General features: G+C 45.2%; 1 protein-coding gene across 1 annotated transcript in view; it reads left to right on the top strand.

The window, feature by feature from the left end:
* ABCC12 (ATP binding cassette subfamily C member 12) overlaps positions 1-26310 on the top strand; it is a 599698-nt gene that overhangs the window by 124298 nt on the left and 449090 nt on the right. Inside the window, exons 7-8 of the mRNA XM_069217731.1 lie at positions 11101-11248; positions 13808-13956. Coding sequence (XP_069073832.1) covers positions 11101-11248; positions 13808-13956 — 297 coding nt within the window. The remainder of the gene's footprint in view (positions 1-11100; positions 11249-13807; positions 13957-26310) is intronic.

Raw genomic sequence — 26310 nt, forward strand, 5'->3', positions numbered from 1 at the left:
ATGCGGATTGGATACAGTCTTAGTGGAACTACAAGGTAACCGGACAGATCGATCCTGTGTCATCCGCTTGCTTCTACATTTAAACATTGCTGAGAAAATGGTACCATGTCTGCACAGGAGCTTCATGGTCAGATTGAATCAGTGTGTGTCATATTAAGCATTAACTGCCGCAGTCATTTTTCCACTACTCTAATTGAGGTCTCTCTACCTAAATTACAAATCATTCCAAACTTTCTTGTCCAGAAGATAGACCAGGTAGGGAAATTCCATCACATCTCCCTGGAAAGATTTCATGTGCATTGCCAGTCTATTAGCCAACAATCAACTTCAACAGCTATGCCTTTTGCATAGTGTGTTTGACTTTATGGAAAAATCTGGCTTGCGAAAGTGATCATGTCACTACAACATGTGCAGGAACTTAGAGTCAGAGAGTCGGAGAGACCTTTTCTTCCTTCAAGCGGACTGGATTCTTTGGAGGCTGGTCTTGAAAGCGCAGGGCTGCTCCTGGTGCCTCTGTCACATTCCCCAGTTCCCCGTGATTAACTGCAGCAGAAACAGAGGAATGGAGGAGAAAGGTAAGGCGAAAGTGACCAGGGAGGGAGAAGAGAGAGGTGGAAAGGGAGATAACAGATGAATGAAGAGAGAGATTGTGCAAGGAGAGCAAGGGAGGGCACAGGTTTGAGCAGGCGCGGCCCTTCCTTTAGGGCAGAGGGGCCACCCCCCCCACTTTTTGCCCCTCATGAAGAGTGTCTGTCAGGTTGAACAAAGGTCAGCCTGACAGACACCCTTCATTTTCAGCTCAGACAGCCAGGAGTGAGACGTGCGATTTGCACAGACTCCTGGCTGCCTGAGCTGAACTTTGCTGGACTGAGGAGGTCACAGCTCCTATGGGCGTGACCTCCTTGGCTCAGCATAGGTGCCTCGAGGCTCTCCCCTGGGTGACGTGGAAAGCATCACCCATTGACTTTGACCTGGGCGCTTCAGGTGTCAATCAGTGACACTTCGTCACAGAGTGGGGTGGGTTCAGCAGTCTTACTGACCCCATCCCACTCTGTGACGAGGCTGGGACTTCTGCCTTCCCTCATTGGCTGACCTATGGATATGCGTGCCTGCGTGTGTGAAAGAATGAGTGTGTGTGTGTGTGTATGATGTTTTAAAATGAATGTTTGGTGCGTGCGTGCATGTTTGAATGGTATGAGTGTTGTTAATGGATGTGCTTGCGTGCGTGTGTGTGTGAAAGAATGAGTGTGTGTGAACTTTTAAAAGGAATGTTTGGTGCGTGCGTGCATGTTTGAATGTTATGAGTGTTGTTAATGGGTGTGCGTGCATGTCTGTGTGTGAAAGAATTAGTGTTTGTGCTTTCTGCCCGCCCTCCTCCCTCCTAAGGTTGCCGGCTGCCACTGGGTTTGAGCATTTCTGCGGAGCACCTTTTGGTTCCCCAGTCTGGCTCTGTCCACTCCATGCTCCTACTCTCTGTACCTGAGTCAAAAGCTGCACTTAAGGGGAAGCTTTTTTAAGGAATAATCTCCCTCTAAACATCAAATCCTCTCACCATTATTTTAGCTTCGGTAAAACACGTAAAACCTATCTATATTGTTTAGATACGTTTTGTACTTTATTGATTTCTAGGGCATTATATAGAGGTGGGTGAACTTGTGATATCTGACAAAAAATGCAGATGTCACAGCTGCCATCCTAGGAGTGGATTTGTGTCAATGGCACTCTAGAAACCAGGAAGGGAACTTCTCTCACTTTTTTTGATGGATATCCTGCTCTGCCAGATGATAAATATGGTCCTTATTCCTTACCTTTCTCTTTCTCTTGTCCTTTTTACACCAAGATCCCCTTCTGGCTCAACGTGCATTTAGGAGATTAAAAGATGAAAAATTAGTAATAGAAAATGGTCAGCATAGCTCGCTGTCATTCACAGTAGACAGTCTTAGTACAGCCTCCACTCAGTTCCCTATAGTTCACAAATTCAGACTTCAAACATAATTTTTTTGAAAAAAAAATCATATGTTCTCAAATAGTACTGATAATACATACTCATGATTCATTCTCAGTATTATCATGAAATGACTAAATATGTGTAATGAGTCAACCATAGGAAAAGCAAAGTCATAAATCAAAGCAGTGTCTTCTACAACCAAAAAATGATGCCTGGGAACAACATATAGATTTGTTATTTCCTGCAAATACACAAGGGGCTACATGTATCAAATTTTCATGCAGCGCAGCAAGCCACCTTGCTGCACTGCAATGCGTGAAAGAGCAGGAATGCGCTGAATTAAACATTATACAGTGCATTCCTGTTCTTTCCTTACGCTGGTGCCTTTTTGGCTGCCTAGGAGCAATGCAGGCACCCGTGTCCCTTAGTGAAAGGGTGCATACGTTATACATAGGATTTTTTTGGTGGAGGAAGGGACACCTTTTTGCACAAAAACAATCCTCAGAGGCATTTGTCTATTCCCAAATGCGCTGCAGAATGCAAAGTTGTTGCTCCTTCCTTCATAGCATTTTGATGCAATCACAGGTTTATCAGTGTTGGTAAATCTGGGAATGCACCCAAATCCATGGGAGGAAGCGTGGGAACACCCACATTCCACCCATGGAACACCTCTCTGGGGCAGAATAACGCAAAGCAGCTATTTGTGTTTCCTTGCATTATTCTAAATTTATCAAGCCAGGCAGGGCCATGCAAAGTGTCCTTGCGCGTCTTGATAAATTTCTCTATGTTTTGCTTTACCCCAGTGCTCCCCTACTCGGCTCAAGGGTGACACAAAACCCTTGATAAATATACCCTAACTGTTTTACAAACTTGAACCTTTAGTGAAAAAAAGCTAAATGGAAATTGGGAGATTTAACATAAAAGTTTAAATAGCAGTTGATTCATTTGTGGGTTCATATAGAAAAAGGTATAAAGGCCTATATCATTTATGAATAGTTTGGTAAGGTTTCTTCCTGCACTAAAAAGAGCACTTCAGATTTAATTTGAAATATACTGTGATAGTGCTGAGGAACATTCTAAGTATCAATCTTAAAAGTTTCCCAAGCAGCATAAAGGCAAAATAAGATGCTTAGTGGGTCATTACGACCTCGGCGGTCTTTTATCAAGACCGCCGAGGTACCGCCGTGCTGAAGACCGACAGTGGTGGTGGTCTTCCGTGCCGCGTATTATGACCGCTGGCAGCCCGCCGTCCTTTTTCGTACGGAAAGCCGCCAGCAGCCATACTGGCGGACGGCGGGAAAGTGGAGGTTGCTCAACCTCCACTGCCACGTCAACAGAACACCGCCCACTGAATCACGTCCCATGATTCGGTGTGGCGGTGTTCTAGTGGAGGAGTTGCCCCCATGGATCCCGTCCCCTCCCGGAGGATCAACGGACAAGGTAAGTTGATCGCCTGTTAGGGAAGGGGGTGGGGGAGATGTGGTGTGTTGTGTGCGTGCATGGGGGTGTGCGTGTGAGAGTGTAGAGGGAGTGAGTGAGTGTATGCGTGCTGGGGGTGTTGTGTGTATGGGAAATGTGTGCGGGTCGGACTGTGTGCATGTCTGTTTGTATGTGTGAGGGTATGTGTTGTCGGGGTGTATGTGTGCATGTAGGGGTGTGTATATGTGCATGTTGGGTGTGTGTGCATGTAGGGGTGTGTATATGTGCATGTTCGGGGTCGGGGTGGGGAGGGGGGTTGTGGCACCTTTGGGGGGTGGCAGGGGGTGGTGGGTGTGGGGGAGGATTTGTGGGGGGTAGCAGGGGAGACCCCTATCAGTGCCAGGGAAGCAATTCCCTGGCACTGATAGTGCCTACCGCCATGGATCTCATGGCGTTTCCCAACCACCTGAGATCCATGGCGGTATGCAGGGTCCTGATACCATCGGCGGTCTAGTGACGACCGCCTGGCTGGAGACCGCAATCTCCAGCCCAGCGGTCTTCACCGCCATGGCGGTCGGAATGGTGAAGTGGCGGATGACTGTGGCGGTAACCGCTGAGGTCATAATTCCATTTTTTTTCTGCCGGCCTGTTTGCGGTCTTACCACCGCTTTACCACTGACCGCCAGGGTCGTAGTGACCCCCTTAGTTCCTGATCTACAGTTCAGCAGATGGAATGCAACCTATTAGGCTGGCGGAGGACATTACTTCAACCACCCTGATGGATTACCATCTGCCAAATTTAGCGATCACTTCCTGCCCAGAGGTGATCTCTTTACCTTGATAGGAACTGCCACTATTGCAGTTCCCTCTCAAAGTTCAAAATATTTGGTGGATGGCAGCCATTGGTTATGACAGCCATTCTCCAAACTTTACCAAAGTTTCTGTATTCCAAAAGCAACTTTGTGAAGTGGGAGTCAATTATTGAAAATAAAATAATTAATGATCCCCAAACCCAGCTAATATTTCCTTAGGTACAGGGCCAACATTTGTTTCTTTCTCATCCTCTTACCTGGTGGTGACAGACCGAAAAACAGGACATTACACTGGTCACTCTGAATCGGGCAGGTGATTTAAGGCCCTTCATCTGATGGCCCCTGCTCTGTTGGGCCATGGAAAGAAGCTTTCCTTCGACTGAACCAACTGGGGCTCCATTAATGGACAAATGGTGGTTCTCCTGACCCTAAATAGGGGAAAGACCATTGGTTTGGCAGATAGAGCACTCCATCACCATACTATGAGTGGATTGTGGAGTGGAGTGCATTTGTGATGGAATTCACTGTCTACCAAAATCTAAATCTAATTCTTAGTCTCCAAAATGGATTTTAATATTTTCCTAGTTTCAAGGTCCAAGGCTGTAGCTGGTGAGGGCGCCTCCAAATAATCTTCAGGTTCAGGCAGAAGCCACTGGTTCTGGTGCCAAAAGTTCTGAGTGGGACAAAGCCAAATGTTGTGGCCACCAAAAAAGCTTTGTTAGTCAGTTTGATTTGCTATCTTGTCCCGGTCTAAGGGTTTATCTTCAGACATAGTCACTTTTTTGGAAGTTGAAAACATCCAGTGGGCAAAGATGGATCCTGTTGTCAGATACCTTTATCGCAAGATCCTATTAATCCTGTTTTCAGCACTGAAAAAACATTCAAGTGGGATATAACGCGTTTTCTTGCCCACCTGGGTTACAATCTTCCTAGGCAAACCTGAGCATTTTGTCCCAGTTGTCTGGGGGTGCGGAAAATTACAAAGTCTCACTTTTCTCCAACTTCTGGTTACATTTCTTCTGGTCAGTCCAGCAGCACCTATCTCTTTAAGGCTTGTATCTAGGTACCAGTTTTCTGTACTGTGATGTCTTCTGCACGTCAGGTCCTCTGTGGTCCACTAGGCCCTTTTGGCATCCCATGTGTTCCTGAAGCAGGCAAACAGGAGGCTATGTGCTTGACTGCTGGAGAGCAGTTCTAGTCTCTGCTGGCCAGGAGAAGTTAGGAGACCTTGAGGGAGTATTTTTTTCCAGTTTGAGTCACAATTTAGGAGCTAGGCGTCTTTTTCAAGAGGGTCTTCTTCTTCAGTTGGGGTCTTTCCTGGTTAGAAATGTTCTAACGACTTAGTGGTTAAGGTGCAAGATTTCTCCTGTGCACTAGCCACTGATTCAGGCAATTCTTCCACCCAATCCTAACTATCTTCTCACAGTTCCCTACCTCCTTTTTCAGAACTTTACTGTAACATTACACAGGAGCCTCTGTTTAGTATGATAGTACCCTTCAGCCTCCAGACAGGATTGTCTTCAGCCTATTGCTTAATCCCCTAGATAGATGACCTCTCTTCCCACCATACAGAGTCTGAACGGGTTCTCTCCTCTTCTGTTACTGGTGCCTGGCTGTCTAGGAGGCCCCTGGGAAGAAATTGAAGAAGCCCACCTTGTCATCTCGAAGTTAAACAAGGTAGTGCTCAGACAGTCTTTTACATTACCAACTGTACCTGCCTACTTCCAGGTAGTAATTCCTGCTATACGTTCAGCAATTATCACCCATTTGCTCTTCCTAGGATGACAGGCTGGTCATTGTCTTCTGAGCCAGGGTCATTAACTCTCCCAGTCAAGGATGTGTATTCCAGTTCTGGAGGATTGCTCTGGCATTTTTATAATGTTACTTTTCCACTCAAGTTATACAAAATAAAAAATTAAAGCAGCTATGGCACTTTATATTCCAATCATATCCAGGGCTGTCCTGTGGAAAATGTACCTGGGACTAAACAATAAAATACCTTTTAGGCCTTCAGTCACTGTGAAAGCATGTTTTAAATGCCACTTTTTATAACTAAAAGGAACCCTGCTCCATGGGCCCTCAAGTTACATCTAAGAGATGACAATTAAAAAATAGGTTTTCCTACATGGCAAAAGTACTTTTCCTGACCATGTGTCACTGTCATATTTTTAAACTGTAACCCAGAGAAAACACATTGGTACTCTTGGCAGCCATATATTTTGTCATATGTGGGTTGTGTAGATTCATCCTGCAGCCCACATATAACATTTATCTCCCATATCATTGGTGTATTTTATACACCACTTACGATGGTCTTACAGGAAAGTTAAATAAACCTTTTTGGTGAAACTAATTTTGCCAATACCTTTTTTGGGCCCAAGCAGACACACTGTGGCACTGATTATCAATGCCACAATGCACAAGTCCTAACACCAGTAAACCTAATGTCTGGAGAACTATGAAAGGTCTGGACTTCACATGCAGAAAAGTTGCATTATTTATAGTTTCTGACTAACCAGTGCACAGCTGCTGTATGCAGGCCCTTATATGTGTCTCTGTGCTTCTTTGCCATGTTGGTGTTGGGCAGAGGGACCAATCTACATGGTGTAACCATGCACTGCCTTCCTATTCAGAGCAGGTAGAGGACAACAGCAGGTTGCAGCTTTCTTTTCTGAGGTCATGGTCAGTGTGGCACTAACATCAAGGGGTGACCACTGAAAAGACAGAGGAGAGTTTGAGGCAGCAATGGAGCTCAGCCTGCACAATGCAATTGCAGGTGCAATGGTGGACAGAACATATATGGTCTTGATAGCCCCTGTAGTGTTCTCTGTCTCTCACCCTAGCTCTTAAAGTAGTGCTATCCTTCTTCTTCTCTCTCTTGGCACCCTTTTGTGTCGTGGAAATGTACGTACACTATCCACGTTGAGGTCCTGAACTCAGTTTAACACATCAGTTTTTTTGCACTACTACCTGGCAGGATTTCCACATATCCAAGGTAGTGGGTCTATATGCCACTCAAAAGAAGTACTAGGCTGACCCCAGAGGATGACCAGGATATTTCAAGGCAGGCTGGTTGCTGTGCTGGGGTGCTCCAAGACTGGAGGAGGCTCTCACTCCCTAATCCTCTATCTGAAGTACACACTTTTCCTCATCATTGGAGAACCAGCTGACAAAGACAGCCTCTCTCGCAGCTGGAGCTCTAATGTCAGAAGTGGAGCAGGCAAAAGGGACAGGAATAGCAGCATAGATAAACATGCAATTGCACTAATTTATTTGCCACTTTGGCTTCACTTACAATCTTGTGGTAGTGGGCTGTTAACGTCTCTAAATCATTCTTCTTCACTCATCACTTTACATACACTCATGCTCGCAAGGCAGTGAAAAGGCAAGAGAAGAGAACAAGAAAGTTAGAGAAAGCAATGGTAGAAAATGATAAGATCAGCAATATCCAGCAAGAAAATTCAGACTTGTAGAAAATTGTAAGGCAAAGATGAAAAGAAAAAATAAGAAGACAGCTAAGCTATAAAAGGAGGAGAGAAAAGAAAAGAGAAACAACATAAAGAGAAAATAAACAAAATAGAGTGATACCAAGACATAGAGAACACAGGCAATGTGACTAGAGCTAATTAAGAGAACAGAAAATAAAGAATGAAATGGGAGCAATACGCCAGCAGTAAAATAACCTTTGGAACAGAGGAGAAATAATAGATTGTAAACAAAAATTAACCAGAGCTTAAAAAGCAGGAGAGAGGAGCAGAAAAAAGAGAATAGAAGGAAATATGAGGAAAGCTAGCGAATATATCAAGTTGTCTGTTGTACATTAAAATGTATATTTGGTACTGCTTCTATTTCAGAATCGGATGTGTAATATGCAGTTCACTAATAATGCGACAGCAGCGGCTTTGCTGTCTGAGCATCCGAGACCTGCAGTATTTTGAATGGCAGCTGCCTGGAGTCCCACTCACTTGAGGCTTTCTTCCCTTGTGGGTCTGGGCTCCTGGCTGCTGTTTCTTGCTGCTCTTTGCTGCTCAGCTCTAAAGTGGCAGTCACATACCTGAGAGTTTGCAGGTGCTTTTATGGAGCTTTGCAGAGTTTACAGAGCTTTTCACAGCAAGCCCAGTTGTGGTTTTTGTCTCTTTTTTCATTCTGTTTTTCATCATGGATGCTTTACGCTTGGCGCTTTCCTAATTCTCCCACTCCATTATGTCTCCAGTGATGTGATCTTTGATGTCATTTACTTTCCCTTTTCATTCGCTATATAAGGGCTTCAGTCTGGTTGGAGGGTGCTTCACAAACAAAGCTATGTTGCTTCTCTTGTTTCCTTGCCCACACTACTTGCTGATCCTGCCTCTTTGCTCCAGATAAATTCCACTGTTGGATTCATAATTCCTGGTTTACTTCAATCCTTTGAAATCTTTATCCATAAAGGAGGTTTTTAATACCCTTTTCCTCCTGAGAATGTGGCAGCTTCTGGAGGGCACTTGCCTCCAAGAGTGTGGTGACATTGTCGCTTCTAGAAACAGTTGCACTTGCCTCGGACAACAGAAGACTCAGACCAGGATTGTGAATAAGTGTCCAGCCCTGAACAATTAGTTTTTGTCTTTGTGAGATTGTTCAGTTGGCTAATATACCCTCTGCAAAGATATGCATTGCTTCGAGATCACAGCTTACATGAGCGACTTTGGAGATGCTGACCTAGATAAGAGCTAACATTAGGGGTGTACAAATCTTGCGTGGTTTGACACAGCGTAATTAATCCAAATTACGGCAAAATTACGTGGAAATGCATCTCACCTTCAAAACGGCCTGCCCAGGTATCAATTCAATTTAAAAATGTAATTTCAATATAATTTCCAGTGCCCCTTGCATTCAGATTTGTAGTTTTGCACTAAAAAATTACCTCGACAGTCCGGTTGGGAAAAAAATCTACCTGAAATGCCATTTGCATTGAAAAATTACCTGACTTGTACAATAAACATTAATATTTCTCCATAAAATGTTGTGATACAGCTTATTGCTGCAATCTCTGTGAATTTGTGTAAACAGTTATGCAATAGTACCAATTTATGCCAGTTACACTGGCATGATGAAACTTTTGCCCAGGCCTAGCTAACAGTATTGTTTTACATACAGTGGCATTGTAGATATTGCATGCTGAGAGTATAGTACTGTAACATATAGCAGCTTTGTGTACACAAGCCTGGTTAAGGGGTTTTATGTATTGAGACACTGTGGATACTGGTCACAGCATGGTGCTCAATATACTAAGGGCCTCATTATGAGTTTGGCGATCTGTGGACCGCCATGGTAGTGGTGGCGGTCTGACTGCCGCATCTTTCGTGGTCGTACCGCTGGATTACAAGTTTGGCAGTCGGACCACCAGAATACCACCAGCGAACTGCCGGCCCCTCTATAGTCAGTGCGGTAGGGCACAGGCGGTCCTAACCGCAGCAGCCAATGTTGGAGATCCCAGCATTGGGACCGTGATGGCCATTACGACCATTATGACCTGCAAGACTGCCAAGCTTGCAATGGCAATCCCACCGCCATGTAAAGCTTGGCGGTCAGGCAGGTAAGGGGCCCAAACTGGGGGGCCTCAGGAAATATGGCCACATAGAGGGTGAGGTGGGGGTCAATATGCCCCACCCCCCCCCACTAATTTGGTGTTTGCGGGTGCACTGTGTCCAGTGCACAATGTGGTCCATGGGCACAGTCCAGGAAGGGATGCACAGCCGGCAGTAGCTCCATTATACTGCCCCCTGCCTTCCCCAGCCAGTCACGCAAGCCCCATTGGGAACTCATAATCCGGCAGTCTTGGGACCATCAGCCTGATGCCGTTTGAAAGACTGCCACCATGGTGGTACGGCAGTATGACCACCAAACTCGTTATTAGGTCCTTAAGCAGCATTTCCCAAACTGAGAGTTGGGACCCACTGTTTGGGCTGTGCAGGTATTCTGTAAATACTAGCATTGTCCTGTTAATTCATATGATGGGCCACTGTTGATACTAATCCAGAGACAATTTATTAAATGCAGTGTTTTTGTGGTTTCTGGTTAGGAGGTAATGCTTTTCACACATACTGGGACATGCAGGTACTGGCATAAGGATAATACTTTAGATGGGGTGACATTCTGATACTAGCCTCTGAATAGTGCTTTACAAAGAGTGACATTGCATATTAGCTTGAGAATTGTCCTTTAAATACTGTGGTGTTACGCATACCATCCAAAGACAGTGCCTGTGTACAGAGGAATTGTAGGACAGTGCGTTAGGAATGCTGCAAACTGGACTGGCAATGGTGCTTTACATACTAGAGCAAAACAATCCCAGCTACTGAACTTTACACGCTGGGGACTGTGGTGCTTTACATACCCGGAAATGGTGGCTACTGACCTGGGGATAATGCTCTATTAATTGTGAATCTTAGCCTGGGACTTGTGTTCCCTGGCCCTGGTGGTGTTTTACAGATAGTGGCTCGGGGAAGGTCCTTTATGATTTATGGATACTGACCTCACTATTGGGCTTTACATAGTAGGGAAAAAAGAAGAGTTGTGGAAATGGCTATAGTGCTTTATATAGAATGTCATTCTGAAAGCTGGCTTGGTAACAGTGCTTTCCATTCGGTCACCTTGTGATTTTTCAAAAGCTCTTCTTCACTGCGTCATATACAATTTAGTGGTTTATCATGTCCAGTATCCTTCATAAATGTGTCTTTGGTAGTATTTCCAAAGGGTTCTTGGGTGGGGTAATTCCCCTATGAGATGGTCTAGCTGGATCCTTTGCTCACTTCCTGGGTACACATAAGAAGTGTTTGCACTTCCTTTCCATCAAGTTAACATCAAAGAACTCATGTAGATTGCACTACATGTTAAAAGAGCACAAACCATATGCAGTTAACTAATGATTTGTTTTTGTTCCAGATGCTCATGGCGAAGCTTACTCTAGTGTTCCGAAGAAAAGCTATTGACGTGACTGATCGGCGTGTACGGACTATGAATGAAGTCTTAACTTGTATCAAATTAATTAAAATGTACGCTTGGGAAAAGTCATTTGCAAAAACGGTCCAAGGTACGCAAAATATATAGACAGGAAGGGTTTCTGACATATTAAAAGACCAACATATTTTTAACAATCATGTCTTGCTGCATGGGCTCGACTGCAGCAGTTTAAAAATCATGTTCAGCGGTTGCTATTTTTAACAACTTTCATGTTCCAGTAAGCGTATACAAATTAAGAAAAGTGTCTGATGGCACAGGACTGCCACTGAGGTACACATTACAAACTTTTGAGGAATGTGTGAAAGAACTGTCACGCAATGACAACATTCGTCAGATTATTTGACACAATCTTTAAGTGAAATGTGCAATTGAAATGTTTACTTTTTATACATGTATACATTGTGAAAGCAAATATATTGACAGGAGAGGGGCGGCCAATAAAGCCTTCCTGTTTTCTCTTGACTATACAGCTCCACAAGGACAGCAAGCCAATGGTATAGCTCAGCTGTTTCTTTACAAGCCAACAGGGGCGTTTTCATTAGCCCCTCTGTGCCTATTCTATGCACCGACTGAAGCCATGAACTTTCTTTTTTACAAAAATTTGTGATGTTGAAGCAGAGTGGAATGGGGTTTGCACTATGCAAATCCTTGGTGTAAATTGAAGAACAAGCTACACTCAAATCGATGGACCTTTGTCGCGTTTTGAGGCCTATCATCAACTTACCAACAATGCATCTATGGCAGTGAAGTGCATTAAGCTCTACATTAATGACTTAGGGCCAGATGTAGGAAGTTCCGACTTTGTGAATCTGAAATTGCGAGTCTGTTCGACTTGCAATTTCCGATTCGCAAAATCGGATGCAGAACAGTGTCTCAGCGTCTGCGATTCGCTATGGGGTCGCAAAAACCCACCTCATTAATATTAATGAGGTGGGTCGCATTTTGCGACCCCATAGCGCGTCCCTGCACTCACAGGGATGGTGGCCTGCTGAAGACAGCAGACCTCTGTGTCTGTGACTGCTTTTTAATTAAAGCAGTTTTTTTTTTATTTAGCAGCCCGTTTTCCTTAAAGGAAAACGAGTTGCAAAATAAAAAAAATAACGAAACTATTTGGTTTCGTTTTTTCAGAGTAGGCAGTGGTCCATTGGACCACTTCCTAATCTGAAAAAAAAATTTTGGCAACATTCACAAAGGGGAAAGGGGTCCCATGGGGACCCCTTCCCTTTTACGAATGGGTTACCACCAGTGTGACACTTGTGGTAACTGTGAATTGCTTTGCGACCACATTCGTGGTCACAAAGCAATTTAACATCGCGATGCGAGTCACACATAGGAAGGGGACACTCCTTCCTATTTGCGAGTCGCATTCACAATTTGCGAGTCGGTACTGACTCGCAAATTGTGAATGAGCATTGCGATGAGCATTTTGCATGGCGCAAACTGCGATTTTTGCAGTTTGCACCATGCAAAATGCTCCCTACATCTGGCCCATAGTGTTATGTTTGCAAACCACAAAGGTTTATTAGCAAAGTTCCAAAGTAAAATGATTCAAATTTGTCATAAATCTTTGGTTATAATGCAAATCAGTCAAAATAAAGTGATGACTCAAATTAACAAATGTTGATACAGACAATATACAGACTATATAGTATAGTATATATTAGTCATAAGCAAATCTAACAAGCATCCGTTTCCAATGAAAGTGTCAACAAGAAAAGCCTCTGTAGGAAAAACCAAATGAAGGTTCAGTCCTGTTGACCCTTTGAGTACTGCTTTACACTTTCATCATAGTCTTGCACCCTATCATGGTCAACCTGTCCTCCATAAATCAGATTTCTGAGATTTGTTCTCTCACAGATTGCGGCTATTGGTCTGCAGGTTGTCCTGAACCAGATCCCTGGCCATGTTCCATCATCAGCATGTAAGATGCACTGGAATGCCTTTCAGGGATTTTAATGTACTGTGCTCCTCAGTAAAGGATCAATATAATTTCCCATGGGACTCAATCTGTCCTGCAGTTTTTAGAAAGTCTTTACTCTGGTCCCGCTTGTTCTCATTTTAATGATTCAAATAGGCTGTCATGAGCAGTAGTGTCTGGGAAACTATTGCTAAGGGGATCTCTTGGTTGAACATCCGCTTTGAAGTTTTTAGATCTCCCATCTGTTTTGCTGAGCGCTGACTTTCTACTTGTTATTTACAGTTTGCATTAGACACTCTTCAGGCCCCTCCATTTAAGTCCCTCTAGTCAAAATGCCCACACATCAGCAAAGAGAGAGGGTTATGATTATAAAGATTAGTTTGATAATTTGCCACCTTGACCTCAATTCTTTGATTCCATCATATTGGTGGTGCATTCCTTCTTATTTCCTAATATGACAGAGGTCCCCTGCAATTTTCTAGATGAACATGGGGTGTTGATCTATTTTTTGATTCTGCCACATTTTGTCTATGGGATCTTTTCTTTGTCATTTTTGGGGTACAGTATACAATGTCTACTATCACTTCTAAGCAATTAATTTATGTTTCATAAAACACTGCTTAAATCATGAGTATGCACAGAACCATTTTGACTATATTATTGTGATGGTAAAAAGCTGTTCTTCAGTTTGATAATGTAATATTTTTACAGGTATGAGGAAATCAGAAAAGAAGATATTGGAAATGGCTGGATATGTGCAGAGTGTCAACTCGGCTGTCATTCCTGTGGTTGTGACTCTGGCAACTGTATTGACCTTTGTTGTTCACACTCTTCTGAAGCAAGAATTAACTCCATCCACTGTAAGAATTTCTTTATTTCTCCTTCTATTAATAAAGAGATTGACTGCATTGGCTAATCTTGTGCTCCTGGTTTTCTTGCAGACTTCATAAGGTCTGATTTTTCAAGATCAGTAACTTTGAGCAAAAATGTTGGAGTTTGTGACAAATGAGTAAAATATACGAACATTTCCATACATATCCTTTCCAAAAGTATATATTTTTAATCTGCAGTTGGATCGGATAAATGCAGAAGAATCTGGCACCCCTGTTAGGAAAGTGTATCATCATCCTTGGTTATGCAATGAGTTACGGTAAATGTCAATTCAAAGGGTACATGGTTCACCTTAACATCCATCAATGTGCAACAAAGACAAGCATGTTTCGGTCCTTTCATTACTTTCCTCGAAGCCTGTCATCACACAGGTGGAATGTGGGATAAATCATCTAACACCCTCCTGCTTTCTCTGTAATCCACTGAAATGGCCATTTAAGCTAACTGTAGCTTGATTAACTTGCATGCAACCCACTCAAAAGCACACAAAATATTGATCATTCAGACTGATTTGTGGCCAATCATGTGTGTCACAATTCTGCATTTGATTTGTTTATTTGCCCATGAATGCAAGTTCTTTACAATATATAAACAATAACAGGGTAACCAAATTGTAAGGTAATAGCAAGAATGCTTCTTCTTTTTTAATGGATGTGAATGGTTAATGGGAATATGTTCCACTGTGCTGATCCAGCAATTTGAAAAATAGGAGACATAGCCAATGAGTGTGAGTAAATTTACATGGAGTTGTACCTCTGGCAGCCTACTTGTCATCTACAAGAAGGAGGACATAGTGGACATCAAGGACATGGAGCAATTCAAAAGGGTATGCAGCACAAGTGTTACAATTGCAAGACTGGAAAGACTAGAAAGATATTCAATGTCACCCAACATGCAGTGGGTATTATTGTAAACAAACAAGTCAAAGATAAGATTCTTGACAAGAGAATTAACGTGCTCATTGAGCATATTAAACATTCAAAAACAGAGTCAGCTTCCTGGAGTGTATCAAAGAAAATGAAAGAAAGAAAACAAAGGGCTACACCAGCCCAAAGCACCAGGAGCACCGCACTTTGTCAGTACACTGCACAACTCTCCTCCTTAACTCCCAGTGGATGGCTTGTCCTGTTAGGAATGAGCTGTTGCAGTGGTGATTTGCTTCTGAAAACCATGCTTTACCCAACACAGCTGGAGCACTTTGGTTAGAAATTAATTTTGGGATAGAAACCATGTTACGTAACTAGCACAAATTCTTTTTTTATTTCTTAGACACAAACCTCAAAAGCGGGGTTTCTGATGGATACAACTACCTGTGGATTCCTCACCTAATGAATTCGCCCCATGCGCAGCATTCGACAGAAACTTCTTTCCAGCTCTGCACGTCGGCGAGGACATCACAATTGCCCGACTCCACGTGGCTCCGCCTGACGTCATCGTGGCAATAAGAGGCCCTCGCCAGCGTGCTGACGTCAGTTCCCTTTTTTCCGTGCCTTCGATAACGGTTATTTCTCCAGCTCCAGTATCGTTTGCTGTTCAAAGGGATACTTTGTGTTTTTTCGAGATGTCAGCCCGAAAAAGTCAGGGTTCAAGCCTTGTAGGGAATGCGGAGGGCGAATGTCTGTTACTGACCTGCATAACGACTGTCTATGGTGCCTGAGCTCAGAACACGACATCCAGGAGTGTGGTTCATGCCAAAAAATGAACCCTAAAGCTCTGAAGGAACGTGAGGCTAAATTGTTTTTAGCAAAAGCTAGGAAGGAGAAAAGGAGGCACCATAGGTCTTCGTCGGGGAAGTCGAGTCATAAGAAGCGGCGCCATCACGACTCCTGGCGTCGTTCCAGAGGAAGCCGGTCGAGGTCTCCATCTGCCTGGCGCCCTAAGTCCTGGGAGGTCAGCCCAACGGTGTCTCCTCAGCCTTTGACTCCACAATCTTCACCGGCGCCATCGGTCTTTGAGGTGGTGGAGCCTCAGAGTCATCATTCATTTCCGGCGCATCCGGATGCTCAGGATTCGAGTCCGGCTCCAGCTTCGGCTCCTCAAGAGTATCCTGCCTTCCCTGCACCGGGAACGGATCCGGTGGCATCTCTTAATGCCATGTTTGCTATATTTCAGAACTTGGCGCCGGGAAGTGTTGCGCCGGCTGGCCCCACTGGTCCCTTGGCATTTAACATAGGTGCTCCGGCTCCGTACATACCAATGCCGTTCATGCCATTCTGTCCGGCAGGAGACACTAGACCGGTGCCGGTGCCGGCGGTGCAGCCATCAACGTCGAGAGAAAGGCCTTTGACGCCGGTGTCTATTGAGATAGAAGGATCACGGAGCCGGATGGCATCGATGGGTGGAGGTCGAGTATCCACGGCACCGACGGATCCATCTCCGGCGTCGGAGGGTTCCGGAGATCCTGTGATGACGCCTTCTCGGCACTGCTCTCCGACGTCAGCACACTCTTTGTCGACGCCAGGGCTGGAGGCGAAATTACGGTCCAGGAGAAAGGCCCTCAGGTTGTTGGAGGAGAGAGAGTACCAAAGGCAGCTCCTTGAGGAAGGGAAGATTGAGGAGCACCTAAGTGAGTTTCAGGGGTTGGACACAGCCAGTGGGCTGGATACTTCCCCGGAGTGGGATTTAGCCTCACCAGGGGAATATACTGAGGAGGCAGCCTCATTCCATTCTGTCATCGGGAAGGCTGCTGATTTCCTAGAACTCCCACTTCCAATGGCAAAGGTTAAGACCAATATTGTGACGGAGGTGCTTCATCCTGCCACAGCTATTGCGGATCCGTTGTTACCATTTAATGAAGCTCTTATGGATCCCATAGGAGAGGTTTGGAAGAACCCTGTTTCTTCGTCAGCAGTGAGCAGGTCGGTGGCCAGTCGGTTAGGTCAGCACCTGGAGACCCCAAATTTCTTTCAAAACATCCGTCTCCTGAGAGTCTGGTCGTGCAGGCGTCCTGTTCGTCACGGTCTGCTCCTGGCTCCTTCCCTGGTGTACCATCTGACAGGGTGTCCAAACGCATGGAGCAGTCAGCCAAGAAGGTTTTCTCCTCCTGCAGCATGGCACTGAAATCAGCTAATGCTACGTGTATCCTGGGCAGATACATTCATGCAATAATGGATGCAGCTAAAGCAGCATTGCCGGACATGCCCCAAGACTTGCATGGACTCCTCTTGGATGCCCAGTCAGCGCCGACACAGGTCATACAGTTGGGACTTGACACCACGGACTTTGTTGCTAGAGCCACAGGAACCTCCATCGCCACCAGGAGTCATGCTTGGTTGCGCACGTCTGGGTTCTCATCGGATGTTCAAGCCACGCTCTTAGACTTGCCCATTGATGGTGCTAAATTATTTGGCACTAAAGCTGACTCTGTGTTGGAGCGCTTTAAGGAATGTAGGGCAACAGCGAAACCCTTGGGCCTGCAGGCTGTTTCGACCCCTTTTAGGTCCTTTAGACAGCTGCAGGTATTTGGACGAGGGGCTTCTTTCGTGGGAGATCACAGCAAGCAGGCCAACAGCCTTCAAGCCTCCCTTATAGATCATGTAGGGGGCGGGGTAGAGTCCGCACTAGAGGGGCCACCCAACAGCAGCACCCGTCCTCTTCCTCAGGGGGGATTCAACAGGGGAAGCAACCGTAGTCCTCTAACCATTGCGTCCCATGTGTCTCCTTTAGGGGGAAGGTTGTCTCTTTTTCTTCCCAGGTGGGAGTCGATAACATTCAATTCCTGGGTCATCAGTGTGGTAAAGAAAGGCTATGCTCTTCCCTTTCTGGAGATTCCTCCTCCCTTCCCTCCCCGTCCTTCTTTTTGTTCAGAAGATCATCTCCTGTTGTTAGAACAGGAGGTTCTATCCCTATTGTCAAAAGGTGCAGTGGAGTTGGTTCCCGAGCAAGAGAGGGGTCAGGGATGTTATTCAAGGTATTTTCTGATCCCCAAAAAGGATGGTCGCTTGAGGTCTATCCTGGACCTGAGGATTTTGAATTGGTTCCTCAAGCAGGAGAAATTCAAAATGCTGACTCTAGCACATGGACTTATGGTGTTGAACAAGGAAGATTGGATGGTGTCTGTCGACTTGCAGGATGCTTATTTCCATATTCCCATTCTCAAGTCACACAGGAAGTATCTCCGTTTTGTGGTAGGGTCGCAGCAGTACCAGTTTGCGGTCCCTCCCTTTGGTCTTACTTCCGCACCTCGGGTCTTCACGAAGGGATGGCAGTTGTTGCAGCGGACCTCAGGAGGAATGGAATAGCAGTATTGCCTTACCTGGATGATTCGTTGATTAAAGCCAAGTCTCCGGAGCTTGTGCTGCATCATCTGCAGATGACAACCCAGTTGTTGTTCAGTCTGGGCTTTTCGATAAATGTGCCCAAGTCTCACCTGGAGCCCTCTCAATGCCTCCTGTTCATAGGGGCAGTACTGGACACTACCTTGAATCGGGCCTTTCCTCCGCCACAGCGGATTCAGGACATTCAGGCGTTGATTCCATTGTTCCAAGAAGGAGCGCTTGTTCCTGTCCCCAAGGTCCTTCGTTTGCTCAGTTTGTTCGCTTATTTCATTCTGTTGATCACTCATGCACGCTGGCACATGCAGTGGTGTCTCTGCAGGCAGTGGTTTCAGCACAAAGGGGATCTCGAGGAGTTGATAAGAATCTTCAGAGACACTGCAGTGGATCTTCAATGGTGGGCTGCGGTCGGCAACCTGTCTCAAGGAAAGCCGTTCTCGTTGCCACCTCCAGTGACCACAGTGATAACGGATGTCTCCACTTTGGGGTGGGGAGCTCATCTGGGGGACCTGGAGATCAAAGGTCGTTGGTCTCCAGTGGAGCAGATGTTTCATATCAATCTGCTGGAATTGCGGGCAATACGTTTGGCTCTCAAGGCCTTCCTCCCTTCCCTTCGCGGTCAGTCGGTTCAAGTCCTGACGTACAACGCAATGTGGTACATCAACAAGCAGGGAGGAGTAGGGTTGTATCTTCTCTGCACAGAGGCTCTGTGGCTCTGGTCCTGGGCGCAGGACCATCGGGTTTGCGTAATAGCAAACCATCTGGCCGGGGTTCAAAACGTGCGTGTGGACATTCTCAGTCGGCTCCTCTCAGCCGATCACGAGGGGCATCTTCATCCAGATCTGGTTCTTTACATATTTTGGATGTGGGGCTTTCCCCAGGTAGACCTTTTTGCCATTCGGGAGAACGCACACTGCCCGTAGTTCTGCAGCCTTCAGTATCCGATGCAGGAAGCGTTGGGGGACACGTTTCAGATGTCCTGGAACGACCAGTTGCTTTACGCGTTTCCCCCCATACCCTTGATTCCTCGACTTCTGAGGAAGATTCACCAAGACCGGGCCCAAGTCATACTAATAAGTCTGGATTGGCCAAGAAGGGTGTGGTACACTGACCTACTCCAACTCTCACTGTGCCCTCCGCTCCGTCTCCCTTTCAGGGCAGACCTCCTCTCGCAGTCGCAGGGGCGGGTTCTACACCCCACCTCCAGAGCCTGCACCTTCATGCCTGGAGATTGAACGGGGCAACCTGAGTTCTTTTTCTCTCCCATCGGATGTGGTGGATGTTATTTTATCAGCCCGGCGACACTCCACCAAATCTGTCTATGTGAGCAGATGGGCTAAATTTGTTCATTGGTGTGGAGAGAGACAAATTAATCTCTTAAGTGCTCATTTGTCAGACATATTGATGTTTGCTTTGTCGTTGGTACAGCAAGGTTGTGCTGTGGCCACTGTCAAAGGCTATCTTTCGGCCCTTTCAGCCTTCTTATGTCTTCCTGATCAACCCTCTTTGTTCAAATCCCCTTTAGTGTTGAGGTTTTTGAAGGGGCTTACCAATAGGTTTCCTCCCACTCCGTTTCTCATGCCCCAGTGGGATCTAAATCTGGTATTAACCTTTTCGATGGCCTCTCCTTTTGAGCCACTTCATTCTTGCACTTTAAGGTTTTTAGTTCTAAAGACTGTGTTTCTTACGGCCATCACATCTGCTAGGCGTGTGAGTGAGCTTCAAGCTCTTTCTGTTCACCCACCTTTTACAACCTTTCATAAGGACAAAGTGGTACTGAGGACCAGGGCGGCTTTCCTCCCCAAGGTGGTGACTCCGTTTCATTTGGGACAGTCCATCACTCTCTCGTCATTCTACCCTCCTCCGTATCCATCTAAGGAGGAGGAGAGGCTCCATCGACTGGACCCAAGGAGAGCTCTCAGCTTTTACCTAGACAGAACGAGAGAGTTCTGCTTGGACGACCAACTCTTTGTCGGATACGTGGGGAAGAGGAAGGGGAAGGCCGTCCACAAACTAACGCTATCCAGTTGGGTCATTCTTTGTAGTAAGATATGTTATTCATTGGTGAAGAAAGATCCTCCTGAGGGGATAAGAGCCCATTCCACCAGGGCTAAATCAACCACATCGGCCCTGGCTAGAGATGTTCCAGTGGCAGACATTTGTAAGGCCGCGACTTGGTCATCCCTCCACACCTTTGTAAAGCATTATTGCTTGGACTCGGAGTTGAGGAGGGATGGCCATTTTGCGTGGTCTGTGCTGCAGGAGTTCTTGGTATGACCAGACGGACACCCTCCTCCGAGGCGGTACTGCTTTGGGACTCTATTCATTAGGTGAGGAATCCACAGGTAGCTAGTGTATCCACCAGAAAAAGCGTTACCGAAGGTAAGTAACTTGCTCTTCAGTCTGTGAAACAAAACAAAATGGCCCAGATACCTAAGTGTTTTTCTCTCTGCTCTTGGTGGTCATTATTGATTTTTCCTGTCTGGTTCAGCCATGCTTATCATGGTGAACACAGGCAGTAGAAATCTATTGCAGGAAGCCTGCCCTGAAAATTGTGGGCCTTTCATTGCTGCAGAGGCTCTGGTAAGTGGGCTTCCATCAAGAATTGTCAGCCTGCTACACCAACGGAGGCTCCACCAGGGGTTCATCAGTGGTGCCCCCAACTCTAAAAGAGGGGCAGGGAACCATGTGTTTGTCTGACCTGGAGCACTACCGCTGCCAATAGCAGCCAGAGCCAGGGAAAGGGAGTGGGGGGAGGGGGGCGGGAGTGGAGGGAGGCTATAAGTAAAGAAAAAAAAAATATCCCCAAAAAAGTACCTGACTCCTGTTGTTCAACGCACGCTACTCTTCTGTTGTGTGTGTGTGTGTGTGTGCGCACAGGCTGAGGCTACCCACTCTCCTACAGCCAATCCAGACGCTGCTGTCATGCAGGTAATACCCATGAGAGCAGCACCAGGATTGTACGGAGCGGGTTGGATTTGCGCTCCCAGGGGGACTGAGAGGCTGTGCCTGCTATTGTTCTCCACCCAGCACTGACAGCAATTCCCACCAATCTGCCCGTTTTGTTATGGCCATGCCCCCAAGACTTGTCTCCTAACTAAAACAAAATGATATTAAACATGTTATTATCATTTCATTTTTTTGTTTGCCTCTTGTGGTAGAGAGGAGCTGCCCCTCCTTTAGGCTCTTCTGAGATATTAATAGCTTTTTGGAGACCATTAGTATCACATGCAATAATGTTATTGCCATAGTATATGGCTGGCCCATGTTCTGTAAGTGGGAAATATTACGTTTCACCTAGCCACAATCTAAATATCACAGTTGACACAAGTGCAGAATACTATTACTTTTTAAGCATTTAAGCGTTTAATTTTGTTTGATTGTTGCCTGTTTACCCTGATACATCTCACTCATTTGTAGAGATGACCCTTGAGGCAGACCCAAAGGAAACACTTATTTCAAAAATGACATTAATCATTGTTGACAAGTTGACTAAGAAAACACAGAATCATACCGTCCTTTTCATAGTCCAACAAATATGACTGCTTTGTTATTTTTATGAATTGCTGATGTTCTGTTTTGAGATCAGTTTTTCCAAAGGCAGCCTTTGAATTAGTATCAGCACAATTCCTGAAGAAAAAGAATTATTTGCTGGAGGACAAGGCATAGTCAGGAAACAATAATATGTGGAGTCATGGGAATAAGTAGAGACACAGCTGTTGCCCCAGAAGAAGTACATTTCTATTCAATCCAATTTGATTATTAGATTCTACAGGGAGTAATGTCATGTGTTGCTTTTTCGGTGTCAGAAGCTTTTCTTCCAACTTCTGAATAGTTGGTGAAAAAGTGAGGCATTTTGCCAAAAAAAGTTATACATTCCCTGACTCTTGCGTACTGACAGGTAAGTAGACTTGTGCAGAGATTTTAATGTAAATATGCACAATTTTGGGGAAATTACACAAAATTACATGAAGTGCAAATCCATCATTTAGTGCTACATTTTAGAGTAAACTGCATCCTTCCGTCAATTTTGAGGACACATTACACATAAAAAAATAGCTCAAACTACACAAGTACCACCAATACCAGCCGCTCACCTTCTTGTTGCTCAAATTGTTGCCACGCCCCAGCGTTATAAAATTTGTAGAAAATGATGGTGTAACTACGCAATGTGGTGTACTGGTGTAATTTCGAAAATGTTATGTAAGAAGCATAACATGAAATTCCCAAACTTTGAAAATCCTGGCGGCATAATTTAAAGTTCACCTGGTATGAAATGTAAACTTCCCAGAATGTTACAGCTGATTCTTCTAAGTCTAAATCAGTTTTAGATTAACTTTCTATTGCTGTGACCTAGTGGGAAATGCCTCGCTGTTTCTGAGGTTCCATTCATTTAACCTCTATCCATCTTACAGTCTAGTTGAACGTGAGAGGAAAGTTGTCATTAATAGAGTGATCACGTTCTTTATTGCCAAATAAGCTGTGCTATGGCTTTTAGTATTCAACTTGGTTGGAACAAACGCATAGTTTAGTATGGAGAACATCCCATGTGCACCAAAATAAAAGCATTTGTCTGGAATGTGCTTGAGCTGCCATTATACATCCACTAGCTCAAGGTCCATTACAAATGTCTCTTATGTCAATCTCACAACTACCCCTCCTGCCCATAATTTGAATCTTTTTTGGTCCTCCTTAACAGCAGTTCCAAATCCCCACTCGCTAGTAAATCTGAGTCTGGAGCATCTCATTCATCCTTTCAAGACCAAGGATTAAAGACAGAGAAGGAGATACAACAATACTAGTGACATGTTTTCACTATTGCAAATCCACCGGACAGCTGAAGAGCACACTGAGAAAACATTAATATTTAAGGCAACAGGAATACATGGTCATGTCTTTGCACATGTATTCTATAATGTGTAATAATATATTACAGAATCAAATTTGAATATCATTTTTCTGAGTCTGAAGTGTTCATCAGCCATAGCATGCATGCTTCCTGTAGGCCTGGAAGCTTTTATATTTGAGGTAGTACATCTGCACATTTACTGCAGCTCGTAGTGTAGCCTAACCTCCCTTTCAATATTAGCAAACAGAAGCATGATTTTAGAAAAATAGTGAATTCAGCTTCTTGTTTATGTATCTTTAGCTTAATTTCAAGTATTTCTCGCATTATTTTAATGAGAAGATCCTGCCTCCTTCTCATTAAATAGTTTCATTGAAATAACAGTTTCTGCCATATGTTTATGTTCTATAGACATATATTGTGAGAGAAGTGTACAAGAACCATCCAAAACTGCATGCATTTTCAGTGGCGTAATGAAACCTGAGGGAGCCCTGTTGCAAAGTATGTGGAGGGTCCTCCTCCGAACTCACGCAGGAGCTCTCAGGCCAGGGTACTGTGATGAGGTGGCCCACTGTACCACAGGAGCTGCAGGGGCCTGTGTTACGGCACTGCACATTTTAACATTACATACTCCACCTGGCTTTTTAAACAACAGCTCTAGTCAACTGAAATGACAATTGTTGCCTGATTATTTGCTGTGTCACTTGCTATTTCTTTGTATTGTTAGACTTTTAGGCCTTCAAGGTTTTGTGTTTCATTTTAATAACCTCATGGCATCGACCCAAGTCTTTATAACTGGGAAGCAGATTGATTCATTCAGGAGAACTGCGTTTACTTGGGAGCCTTAACCCCTTCCCCGCCACGGACGTAATGCTTACGCCCAGTGGCACGGTGCTGAGGCATCACGAACGTATCCATTATGTCCTGGGACTGGCGTTCGGGGTAAGCGCTAGTGCTCCCCCCAAGGGCCTCCACCTCACCCCCACAGGGCAGTGCTCGAAGGGGAATCTCTTCCCCTTCCATCCCACTCCTCCCAGTGACATCTGATGACATCAGCGCACAATCGCGTGCTGACCTCATCAGAAGTCAACTCCTGTTGCGTGTTTCGTTTAGTTTCTTAACGGTACGGGGGAAGGGGAGGCAGAGAGGCATGAAAAGCGATGGAAAGGCTCTCTGAGCATTCCTGCAGCATGATCACATGGAAACAAGCATCCTAAGACCAGTTTCAGGGTATCACCCTTCATCAGCCAGGCTAGCTTGAATCCAGTGGTGCAGTGAGCACGGGACCCACGTCTGAGCGTGTGTGTTTTGTTTGGGGGCAGATTGGCCTATTTTTGGAAGGCCCATCTGCCCCCAAGGTGAGCAGAAAGCCCGCCAGAGATCAGGAAAGATTTTGTTTTCAAAATAAGAGGGTAGGGGTATGGCCATACCCCCACCCCAAATAAATGGGGCCAAAGTTGTTCTACACACCTGTGGGCAGATGGGGCAATTACCCCTGATCCTCTCACTGGGGGGCAGAAAGCCTACAAGCTGCCAGGGAATTTAAAAAAGAAAATAGTGGGGTGGTGGCTATGGTTCTGCGCCCACTCCAACTGAGGGGGGTAACAGTCTTTCAGCTCTCCCCTGCACACTTAAACATCTTATCCCACGGCAAGCAAGAGGACTTTGATTATTTTGGGTTTTGGTTTTACATTTGGCCCAGGAGAGCTTGCCTAACTTTCAAATTCGTCCCACTTGGAATGGTGAGGGCTGCACTTTTTGGACTTTGGGACGCTGCCATATAGAACAATCCACAAGACCTAGACATATCTGAAAATGAAACATCGGGGTGTGTCCAGGGTGGTGTGCTTTACATGCACCCAGCACCATTTTCTTACCCACAATGCCCTGCAAACCTCCAACTTTGCTGGAAATCACATATTTTTCCCACATTTTTGTGATGGAACCTTCCAGAATCCGCAGGAATCCACCAAATTCCTCCCACCCAGCATTGTCTCATCTATACAGATAAAAATTCTGCCCCACTTGTCAGCCTAAAAATGTTTTTTTTCAAACTGCCCCCTAGGACCCGCTTGGTTCCTCCTCAATTTTGACATGTTTTTGGCTCTTCCCTGTCACAGGCACTTGGCCCACCTACACAAGTGAGGTATCATTTTTACCGGGAGACTGAGGGGAATGTTGGGTATAGGAAATTTGTTCTGGTGCAGTGATCCCAAACAGAAATGTGGGAACAAATGTTTTTTTTTGTTGCTAAATTTGAGGTTTGCTGAGGATTCCGGGTAGGAGAGCACTGGGGGATCCACGCAAGTCACACCTCCCTGGACTCCCTTAGGGGTCTAGGTTTCAGAAATGTTTGGGTTTGGTAGGTTTCCCTATATGGCTGCTGAGCCCAGGACCAAAAACACAGGTAGTTTTGTATTTGATAATTTTGATGTGTCCACGTAGTGTTTTGAGACATTTGCTTTTGCGGGCATCAGGTCTACCTACACAAGTGAGGTATCATTTTTATTGGGAGACTTGGAGGAATGCTGGGTGGAAGGAAATGTGTGGCTCCTCTCAGAATCTGAACTTTCTATCACCGAAATGTGAGGAAAAAGTGTTTTTTTTTGCCAAATTTTGAGGTTTGCAAAATGCACAGGTTTGGTAGGTTTCCCTAGGTGCCGGCTGAGCTAGAGGACAAAATCCACAGGTTGACACTTTGCAAAAAACAGAGCTGTTTTCTTTTGGAAAATGTGATGTGTCCATGTTGTGTTTTGGGGCATTTCCTGTCGCGGACACTAGGCCTACCCACACAAGTGAGATACCATTTGTATTGGGAGCCTTGGGGGGATGCTGGGTAGAAGGAAATTTGTGGCTCCCTCAGATTCCAGAACTTTCTGTCACCAAAATGTGAGAAAAAAGTGGGTTTGTTTTTGCAAATTTTGAGGTTTGCAAAGCATTCTATGTAACTGAACCTGGTGACAGCCCCACATGTCACCCCATTCTGAATCCTTCTAGGTGTCTAGTTTTCAAAACTGTATAGGTTTTGGTGTGTTTCCCTATGTCCCGGCTGAGCTAAAGGCCAAAATCCACATCTAGGCACTTTCCACAAAAAACACCACAGATTTCAATGTAAAAATGTGATGTTTCCATGTTTCTTTTCCTGTCACGGGCATTAGGCCTACCCATGCAAGTGAGGTACCATTATAATAGAGAGACTTGGA

Source organism: Pleurodeles waltl, chromosome 12 (genome assembly GCF_031143425.1).
Source record: "Pleurodeles waltl isolate 20211129_DDA chromosome 12, aPleWal1.hap1.20221129, whole genome shotgun sequence".
NCBI lineage: Eukaryota > Metazoa > Chordata > Amphibia > Caudata > Salamandridae > Pleurodeles > Pleurodeles waltl.